The sequence below is a fragment of the Boleophthalmus pectinirostris genome, unplaced genomic scaffold, assembly GCF_026225935.1.
Source record: "Boleophthalmus pectinirostris isolate CB_2022bp ecotype Guang Dong unplaced genomic scaffold, ASM2622593v1 HiC_scaffold_13, whole genome shotgun sequence".
In the NCBI taxonomy this organism is placed as follows: domain Eukaryota; kingdom Metazoa; phylum Chordata; class Actinopteri; order Gobiiformes; family Gobiidae; genus Boleophthalmus; species Boleophthalmus pectinirostris.
The window spans coordinates 26,730,221-26,740,752 of NW_026571036.1; the positions used below are offsets into that span (position 1 = coordinate 26,730,221).

The following is a 10,532-nucleotide window of genomic DNA, read 5'->3' on the forward strand; positions in this document are numbered from 1 at the left end:
GCCAGCCCCTTTTCCACTGCAGCAGAGCTCCACCAGGCCTGGTCACCTCAAGTCCCTGTGTCAACCACAACAGTTTGTAGAATTCTGTCTGGAAATGGCCTCCATGGTCGAATCAGTGCACAGAAACCAGCACTAAACAAAAGGCAATTAAAAAACCGTGTGGCATTTGCCAAGGCCCACAGCCTGCTAAAAGGATGGACACTGGAAAAGTGGCAGAAGGTGGATTTCTCAGATGAATCCTTGGTTGAATTACATCACAGCCGCCGCAAATCTTGCAGGAGACCTACTGGAGCCCGCATAGATCCAAGATTCACCCAGAAAACAGTTAAGTTTGGTGGCGGAAAAATCATGGTCTGGGGTTCCATCCAGTATGGGGGTGTGCGAGACATTTGCAGGGTGGAAGGCAATATCAATAGCCTAAAATATCAAGAAGTATTAGCTCCTCTTACATTCCCAACCATAAAAGGGGTCAAATTTTGCAGCAGGATGGTGCTCCATCGCATACTTCTATCTCTACATCAAAGTTTCTCAAGGCGAAGAAGATCAAGGTGGTCCAGGACTGGCCAGCCCAGTCACCAGACATGAACATCATTGAGCATGTCTGGGGTAGAATGAAAGAGGAAGCATGGAAGGCAAAACCAAAGAATCTTGATGAACTCTGGGAGGCATGTAAGACGCTTTCTTTGCTATTCCTGATGACTTCATCAACAAATTGTATGAATCATTGTCGAACTGCATGGATGCAGTCCTTCAAGCTCATGGAAGTCATACAAGATATTAAATATGGATCTCACAGCACCACTACTTAATTCACTGACGTTATGCAACATATTTTTGTATTTGAAGTAAATTATTTGTTCAATTTTCTGTAGGCGACAAAACTTTTGTCTTGCCAAAATCTGACCTTTCTGTGTTCATTAAATGATCAATCTTTCTTCAGTGAAGCAAATTTATTTTAGTATATTGAGCATAATTTGGGAGGGTTTTAGCTTTCATATGAGACATTTCTAAAACCAATCGATTAATTTAAAGTCAGGTTATAAGCTTTTGTTTCTACAAAATGGATAAGCGACAAGACTTTTGTCAGGGACTGTAGATGATAAATGATAATATTTATTGTTCTATATGCGCAAAATTGACTCTTCTTTTAGCTTTTAGCCATATTTTAATGTTATTACCTCATCTAAAACATTTTAAAGTAAAAAAAAATGCATAGCACACTCAGATGGCTGATGTCCAAAAGCTTTTTTTTTTTAATTATGTTTCGGCAAAAGCCTGCATCAGATCATTACCTGGTCCAGGTAATGTATTCACCCTGTGTGTCTGTGTGTGTGTGTGTCTGTGTGTCTGTGTGTCTGTCCACCCGCGATAATCCTGTGATTTATGGACCGATTGTCACCAAATTTCAGCCCGGCATCTGGCAAAAAAAGTCTGGTGACAATCTGAGGTCATTTGAGGTCACACGGGTCAATTGAAAGGTCACGTCATTATAAAGGATAGGCAATTTTGGCCATTTCTGAACCATTCACCCAATCATCACACAAGTTGGCACACACATAACCGGGGTACACTGGATGTTACAGGTTCAAACCGGTCAAGGTCATTTGACGGTCAAGGTAAACAAGGTCAAATATGCGTTTTTGGTCATAACTCCACGAAGGATCGAGCTACAGCAACAGGAGTTATCTCAAAATCTCCGAAAAAATAAACACAGACATTCTCATGTGTGACCAATATCACACAAATGTTCATGGGTCTGTACAGATACACACATTGCATTGTGGATATAGCGATCATGTAATATGGGCTGGACTCCTCATAAACTGCTTCTGTGGTGATGAACTGCCTCCACCGATGCCTCATGGGGACCAGGTTGCTGTTTCTGGTTGCGCTTGTTTTTCTTGCTTTGGACCAGAGTATACCGAAACATAATTTAAACATAAAAAAAAGCTTTTGAACATCGGCCATCTGAGTGTGCTATGCATTTTTTTCACTTTTAAATTGCTGTTCCTTGCATTTGCACCTCTTACAAGAACTCTGGTGTGTGTTTTCTGTTTCATTAGACCTCATCAAAAACATACCTGGAGTTTTTGTTTCATTTACACATGTTTGAGTAACCCTTTAATTTTAGTCTGACAATATCTACAAAGCTCAAAATGCTCTGCTCCAACTTGTGATGTCATGAAGCTGTATTTTAGTTAACAGATAACGTTTGTTCAGTAAAGATGGGCAATTCCAGAGCTGAAATTGATTCTAGTGAAGGTGTATGAAGTTTAAAAACACAGAGGAGCACTTTTGGTCTTACCACATAACATCACAAGGTGGAACAGAGTATTTTCTCTCTAAATATACTGGATTTGTTCTGTTAAACATGTGTGAATGAAACAAAACACAATTCAAAGTATGTTTTTGATAAGGAAACAACATTAGAATAGATCAGAAAACAGCATAACATGGCCATTTTAATATTCCTTCTTTTCATTATAATTCAAGATGTCTACTTTTAACTTTTTTAGAGAACTCTGGGGAGCCATGAAAATCTGTGGAAACCAAACAGTAGCCTCAAGTTCGAGAATCACTGATGCAAAACTGCAGCCAGCCCCTAACTGAGTGAGTAAACATACCGTTAAGCTCTTGTTTTGCATATTCTTATTGACACATGTCCCCTGTTTGTGTGTTTTTCAATGTAAATACATGTGCGTTTTCTGATATAATGCCAACATCAAACACAAGGATTAGAAATGCGAACAACTCATACATACATTAGTGCTCTGAGTAACTCTAGATTGTTTACGCAGCTATCTGACTTTACTGAGCAAACCGAGCATTTATTTGAGTGTTAGAGTTGACAATACTAATACTAATCAATGCTAAAATTAGTGTTATACTTTACATTTATTAAATTACAGGTGGTTTTATTGCTCAAAAATACCTAGAAAAAACAGGTATTCTCACTGTGAGTGGGGTCGCCTATGCACAGATCTGACCTGTAACTTAGTCTGGTTTGGTTTCCATGAAGATAGAAAGGTTAAATGTCATACTGTGAAACATTTCAGACAAAGTAATAACATCTCCATGAAGAAAAACATTTGACAGATCCTCCATTGGAAAAGTTACACAATGCATCTTAATGAAAGTGTATTATATTATTTAGTGTTAGGAAATTACAACTCTACTCAAAATTCAAACTAATCCTGCTCGACAATCACAGGTGTCAAACTGACAGACGTGTTTTCTTTGAGGGAGGAGCAGGTGCTGAGTAAAGCAAACAGTCTCCAGGCTCTGCCCGTCCATCCTCTGGTTCATGACTTTATTATCACGCCTTCAGGGCCTTGGTTTTATGAAGCGCTATGAAAAACAAATTGCTCCTGTAATTCTTTCGTGCCTTTGGCTATTAAGTTGCTCGATTCTTCACATGGTAGTATTTTCTAAAGTTATTTGTATTATAATATATTGTATTTTCATATCAACTTGATGAGTTCTACTCAAAACTGCAAATGGTCACATTTTTATACAGCACATTTTCTACCTTCAAGGTTCTCAAAGCTTTTTACATCAAGCAACCACTCACACATTCACACACCAGTGTACTCAGACACTGGGGTCCAGGTGGGTTAAGTGTCTTACCCAAGGACACAACAACAGCATTCATCTGTGGGAGCTGGAATCACACTGCCAACCTGTGGGTCAGTGGATCTGACTACTCAACTAACGATGTTTATGTCGATCAGGATTCAGCTGTTTGTGTGTGTGTGTGTGTGTGTGTGTGCGTGTGTGTGTGTCTGTGTGTGTGTCTGTGTGTGTAACTTGCTCTGACATGCTGCAAATGAATGGCCCTCTGGGACCTATAAAATGTTCTTAATCTACCAACTGCAATCTGGCTTTTGCAGTTCCAATGCCAATATCGATATTATAGCTTTAAGTATCTGCCGATACCTGATATGAACCGATGCCAGTGCAGGGACCAAAAATAGACTTTCCTAAGAATAAAAATATTGTATGACAAAATGTGTTGTTGTTATTTATCGCTCAAGTAACTATAGAACAACTTTGTGACTTTCTGGACCAACTACAACCAGTAAATAGTCTAATAAGTTATCACATCAGTTTTAGGCCCAAATCAGATATTGGCACAACTGATATTTTGATCTGATTCAGCTCATTTTCATGAATGGGCAATATTCGGCAATATTCAACACCAGTATCAGTATCGGTACATCCCTACTAAACAATAATGTGTTTTTATTATAATTGTGGCATCAAAATAAATTGAGTATTAAGCCTTTTTCTTAATGCAGGTTTCAGTAATAGTCTGGACACAGTTTTTAAATTGAATGCACGTTGGATTGCTGTGGGACGCATTAGGGATTACACTGTCCAATCAAGTTTGACATTTTCAATACTGACAGAACTACTGTGTGTAGTACTGTAGCTTACCTTTGATGTTATCCTTATAAAACCTGTTGCTCTCCTCCACTGTGCTGAAGCCTGCGTACTGCCTGATGGTCCAGGGTCTGTATGTGTACATGGTGGGATAGGGCCCTCTAGTGTAAGGAAACACCCCCGGGAGTTCATCTGCACTGGAAGCCGAGTCCGCTTTAGTGTACACAGGTTTGATATTTAGTCCCTCAGGCGTCCGCCATATGAGGTCTTCTGGATTCTTCCCTTTGAGCTGCTTTTTCGCCAGGCTGGCCCATTCCGGGTGGATCTGGGACTGATCCGAGCATCTGAGGCTGGTGTGGAGCAGGGAGCAGGGGGAGCTGGAAGTGATGACAGAGGCTTTGAAGAGACGGCGGGCGGCCATGGCTCTGTGTGCGGACAACATGCTGACTGTGGGCCTTCAGACGAGCATGGATCACCTGAGCGAGGCTAAAAATAGACACAGAAATGTATTAATGTACTCCAGGCTTCTTCATATGTGCAGCACTTTGAAAACTGCTATAGAAATAAAGTGGATTTGGACTTTCAGTCACACGCACAGTTAAACCAGTCCAATAAAAGCAAACCCATTAAAAAAAACAATACAAAAATAAAATCAATAAAATAATATACACATTTAAATAAAGTAAATAAAAAGCTCAGAGGACCACACAAGTGTTTAAAAGCCAGAGAATAAAAATGGGTCTTAGGATGAGACTTAAAACACTCCACTGTGGGGCCAAAGGAAAGGTTTTTATTATGCACTTTTCTCTTTTAACGCCAATTTTATGATGATTATTTATATGTACATTTGTTGTATTGTGATTTTAATGTCTTTCTGATTGTGTAAAGCACTTGATTTGAACTGCATTACTCCGTATGAATTGCGCTGTACAAACAAACTGTTTTACCTTTTGCCTTGTCTTAAAGATGCACTATGTAACTTTTCAGTTGGCGGTCTGTCGCCTGCTGGTTTCTATGGATATGTTATTGCTCTGCTTGGAATGTTCCACAGTATGACATTAAAATCTAAAAGCTCTACCTTACATTTATTAAAGTATAAGTGGTTTCATAGCTCAAAAATAGAAAAACAGACATTCTGACTGTGAACGTGATCGCCTCTCCACAGATCTGACCTGTAACTTGGTCTGGTTTGGACTCCATGAAAATAGAAAGGTTTAATGTCATACTGTGAAACATTCCATACAAAGCAATGATAACCCATGGAGAAAAGCATTTGATGGATCCTCCACCACAAAAGTTACACAATGCAGCTTTAATGTATGAGCTAGATCAAAACAAGTTTAATTCTAACTGTCATTCTAGTTATATGAGTAATATAAGTACCAGAAGTGTGTTCCATAGTGGCTCATTAACAGTACAGTGACCATTTAATCATAATTTCATCATCACTCATGAATATTTAAGATAAGAGAACGTTTATTTGAACCAGAAAAGAAAGTATAAAAGATATGCAAGGATTCGCTAGTGGCCACTGAAACTGGAAAATTAGATACTATATAGTTCGAAATAAAATGTAAAATACAGTTGAATTAGAGTAAAGACTACATAGCAAAGATATATAAAGTAATTGCAGTCATTTTGAACAGGCCAAGGACAGGAATCGGACTGGATTGCAAATACATTTAGAATATAAATTAAGTCATTATGATATAAATTCATTCAATCAAACATTTATGGAAAAATATTTCTCCCCCCTACATCAAGAAAGTATGCACCCATTCACACTCATGAATGGAGATGGGTAAAGTTCCTAGCCTAAGGGCACAACAACAACAGGATGAATTACAATTTGTGGTTTATTGGGTAAAATGAGAGACACAAACAAAGTCAGCACTACTGTTTATGATTTCATGCATTATGCAACATGTAACTGTCACAAAGTATGTTCATTGTTTGTTTTGACTACATTACAAAACTGTTAAGAAGAATATTTTGGATTGCTTGTGGTTAACGATTAAAACTATTTTCAACAAATGTTATCAAACCAGTGATATACTGTATTTATATTACAATATTATTATTTTTTTTAACTTACTCTACATACATTTATATAATTTATGTCTTATTGATACCAGTCTCTTGATATTTTTATTTATACTTATTAAGAAGTTTATTATATATATATTTTTTTTATATTTTTCTACTCTCTGTATAATATATTGTGATGTGTGAGCTACTGTGTCCAAGTCATTTCCCTTGTGGATCAATAAAGTCTGTTTAAGTGCTTTTATTACAAATATTCAGATACAAACAAAAACTGCACCTTATTAAAGTTCCCGTGAAAATAAAATAAATGCATAAAAAACACAAAAGTGAATAAAAACATATTCACATATAAAAGGGGCAGTTTCAAAGCTCCAATTTAAAAGAATACATTAAAATAATTGAAAAAGGACATAAGAAAAAACAGCCTCTTCTCTCAATTAGGCCCAATGAGTAAGCAAAAACTTTCAGGTCATTCTTCAAGTGTGTTATGTTTGGTTTAATCTTTAAAAAATGACATTTGTGAATAAAATGTTTACCTAAAATCTATAAATTGATACCAAATTCCATTCTTTTATCATCTATTAATACACAATTTTTTCTTTTCTTTTATGGTTAGAGCAGCAAACTGAATTCCCCTGGACTGAAGCCAAGATTGAAAATCAAACCAAAATTGTTGCACAAACTCACATAAAAAGAAAAGATGATCCAAGTCCCCATCCCCTGTGTCACAAAACACACATTTACTTGTCTCAAATTAGAAGTTTTGCTCAAGGAATTCATTGGTTGGATAAATTTTATAAAAAAAATTAAATTGTGTCTCCTGCACTTTAGGGGGAACTGAAAAGGAAAGATACTTAGTTCTAATTTCTTTCTTTTCAAAATTCCTTTTAAGAATGTAATCTCTCTCTGACATGGGGAAGCAATATTTCAGTAAGGAACATTTCACAAATTTGTTATTGCACTTTGAAAAACAAAATTCAACACCTTCAATGCAAAACTGTCTCAGTCCAGGAGAAATATCAGAATATAACTGTTGAGGAAAACAACCCTTTTTCTCGCGTGTTCATTAGTTTCTGCTTAGACAAAAAAAAGCAAAAACACTTGAAACAGAAATAAAGTCCAGATAATTTACTTATTCCAACATTGGAAAAGTCATACTTGTACAAGGAGTCTGTGCTGACATTCCCATGCAGAGACTGAATGTTTACGCCTATACAATGATTTTTATACGCAAACCATAGTGGGAGGCGACCATGGTTTAGACTTAGTTTAGAGTTGGTGCAGCCAGGCCTCTTGGCACGTTGCACAATCTTGTCTGATTGTGACAAGGATCCCCTGGATTCATCTCACTCCCCTTACAGGAGTCTTGCTGGTCTGATCAGGGTGATGAGTCATGAGTCAGCATAGCCCTTTCAATAAGTCCTTGCCCTATTTAGTTACTTGATTAGACATATAGATAAAAATAGAATATATTTTACATGAACTGAACCTATCTCTGCATCCCTTATCTGTAATCTAGTCCCTGTTTTCTGGGTCATTGTATAGTGAATTCTAATAGTACAATAATAAACTATCGCCAGTGTTGGGGAGTAACAGATTACATGTACCAGAGTTATGTAATCAGAGTACAAATTATGAGTAACTGTATTCAGTTACAGTTACTGTTTCAGTGAGTGGTAATTGGATTACAGTTACTTTGTTGAAATAAATGGATTACACAGAGGTATTTTCCTGTTTTCACATTTTTTCACATCACTTTTTTTTTTTTTTTCGGTAATTCCACTCATTGCTGGACACTAAACTAGGTGTAAACTAGGACTAAACCAGGACTAAACCAGGTCTAAACCAGGTCTAAACCAGGTCTAAACCAGATCTAAAACCAGATCTAAACTAGGTCTAAACTAGGACTAAAACAGGACTAAAACCAGGTCTAAACTAGGTCTAAACAAGGACTAAACCAGGAGTAAAACCAGGTCTAAACCAGGTCTAAACTAGGTCTAAACCAGATCTAAAACCAGGTCTAAACCAGGTCTAACCCAGGTCTAAACCAGGTCTAAACCAGGTCTAAAGTAGGACTAAACCAGGACTAAACCAGGACTAAACCAGGACAAAACCAGGACAAAACCAGGACTAAAACCAGGACTAAAACCAGGTCTAAACCAGGTCTAAACCAGGACTAAACCAGGACTAAACCAAGACTAAACCAGGACTAAAACTAGGTCTAAACCATGTCTCAAACAGGATTTAACAGGACTAAATCACGCTGCGTGGACCGTGTCTCCTCGTCTTCTGTCAATAATATTTTTTAATTTGGTTCAGTAAAGTCTGGGCTTTTTATTGTCTTTTTGCAGATAAAACATCTTATTTTCTTTAATTATCCTGGTCTTTGCTTCTCTACAGCAAACCAAGTAATCCAAAGTATTCAGATTACATTACTCACTTTAAGTAATCTAATGGATTCTGTTACGAACTACATTTTGGTGTATGTAATCTGTAATCTGTAGGGGAATACCTTTTAAAAGTCACCTTCCCAACACTGACTACAGCAGTAGATCAGTAACATCATAGCAGTAGTTATACACCACCTAAGCCTAGTTATTTATCCTAACACAACAAATCCTGCTTGACCATAATCCTAATGTGTAATGGGAGCTTGGTTATGTTTTCTCTTTGTACACTGAATTTGACATCAGCATGTTGTCAAATAAGTCCCATGATCGTCCTTATGATGCGCATTTCTTTGTTATGCTAGTTGTTGTTGTGACACATGAGTTAGCCAGTAACAGAAGCATAAAATGAACAAAGTCGATCCTTATTTTAAGAATCACAAGCGATCCTTTGTGCAAGAACTTATGCAGTAATTTAGCAGTGGGACAATTCTGATAAAGAATATTTTAATGCGACAGGTTTTGAGGAACACAACACAGCTGCGCATACAGCACGTCAGGCTAACAGGGAATGTGCAACAACTCAACTAAAATATAAACCAATGAGATAATATGACGAGGGTTTAATAGCGTCAGAGTGATCAATAATGTGTGCAGAGATATGTGTGATATTAGGTGGATTTTCTGACCTTGTGCTGAGCTGTTTCGGGTTTGCAAAAGGCGTGTGGACGTTCAGCCAATGACGTTTCATAACATTGCATTTCATCCAATCACAGCGCAGCGTCCACGGATGAACTTTCAACTGCACGCCGGAAGTAAATAAGATACACTTTTTTTTTTTCTGTTGTTTATCTTGTTTTTGTTATGACATTTGTATAATTATCAGTACGATGCCATTCATAAATTTGATGTATATTTAATTGCTTTAGGAAAAAAATAAAAAAAATTAAAAAGGCGATTTTTCGATTTTTTTTTCTTCTCCAAATCAAAAATACAACTTCAAATATGATTTACTTTATTAATAATGAAAATTCCTGCTCTAATTGCCTCTGTGTTGTGGTGTATTATTCTCAAATTTCTCATAATACATTTATATAATTTATATCTTATTGATACCACTCACTTGCTATGTTTTATTGCTACTTATTTAGAAGTTTATTACCATTTATTATATATATATATATATATATATATATATATATATATATATATATATATATATATATATATATATATATATATATTATTTATTTATTTATTTTTTTAACTCTTTGTTATTGTAATATAATTTGATGTGTGAGCTACTGTGTCCAAGTCATTCCCCTGGTGGATCAATAACGTTTGTCTAAATCTATACATTATTATTATTATTATTATTAATCTATTATATGAACTTAAAACACCACAGTTTAAAGCTTTCACGACTCAGAACACCCTCACCTAAACGTGTAGTTATTAAATTGTCCAGCAGGCGTCAGTGCTGCTGCCACAGCCATCCACCTAGAGCCCCTTACATAACAATAAAGACAACAGCAGTTTGTCTCAACACAGTACATGCCATTTTATTCAAGAGTTGGTCGATAGGTTGTAATGGCTGTCATAGAGTTCTGTACAGTATTATTTATTGGCTTGAATAGGGTACATTAGCAGTAAATGTTATGAGGATATAAAATATACTTAACATAGCAACATCATTCAGCGCATTCAGCAGGACTA

At 36.5% G+C, this 10,532-nt stretch overlaps 1 protein-coding gene across 1 annotated transcript in view; it reads right to left on the reverse strand.

The window, feature by feature from the left end:
* mmut (methylmalonyl CoA mutase) overlaps window positions 1-9,582 on the reverse strand; it is a 61,760-nt gene extending 52,178 nt beyond the window's left edge. Inside the window, exons 1-2 of the mRNA XM_020918489.2 lie at window positions 9,506-9,582; window positions 4,438-4,869 (exon numbers count right to left, since the gene is read on the reverse strand). Coding sequence (XP_020774148.2) covers window positions 4,438-4,825 — 388 coding nt within the window. The 5' untranslated portion in view covers window positions 4,826-4,869; window positions 9,506-9,582. The remainder of the gene's footprint in view (window positions 1-4,437; window positions 4,870-9,505) is intronic.
* Window positions 9,583-10,532: the final 950 nt, after the last annotated feature.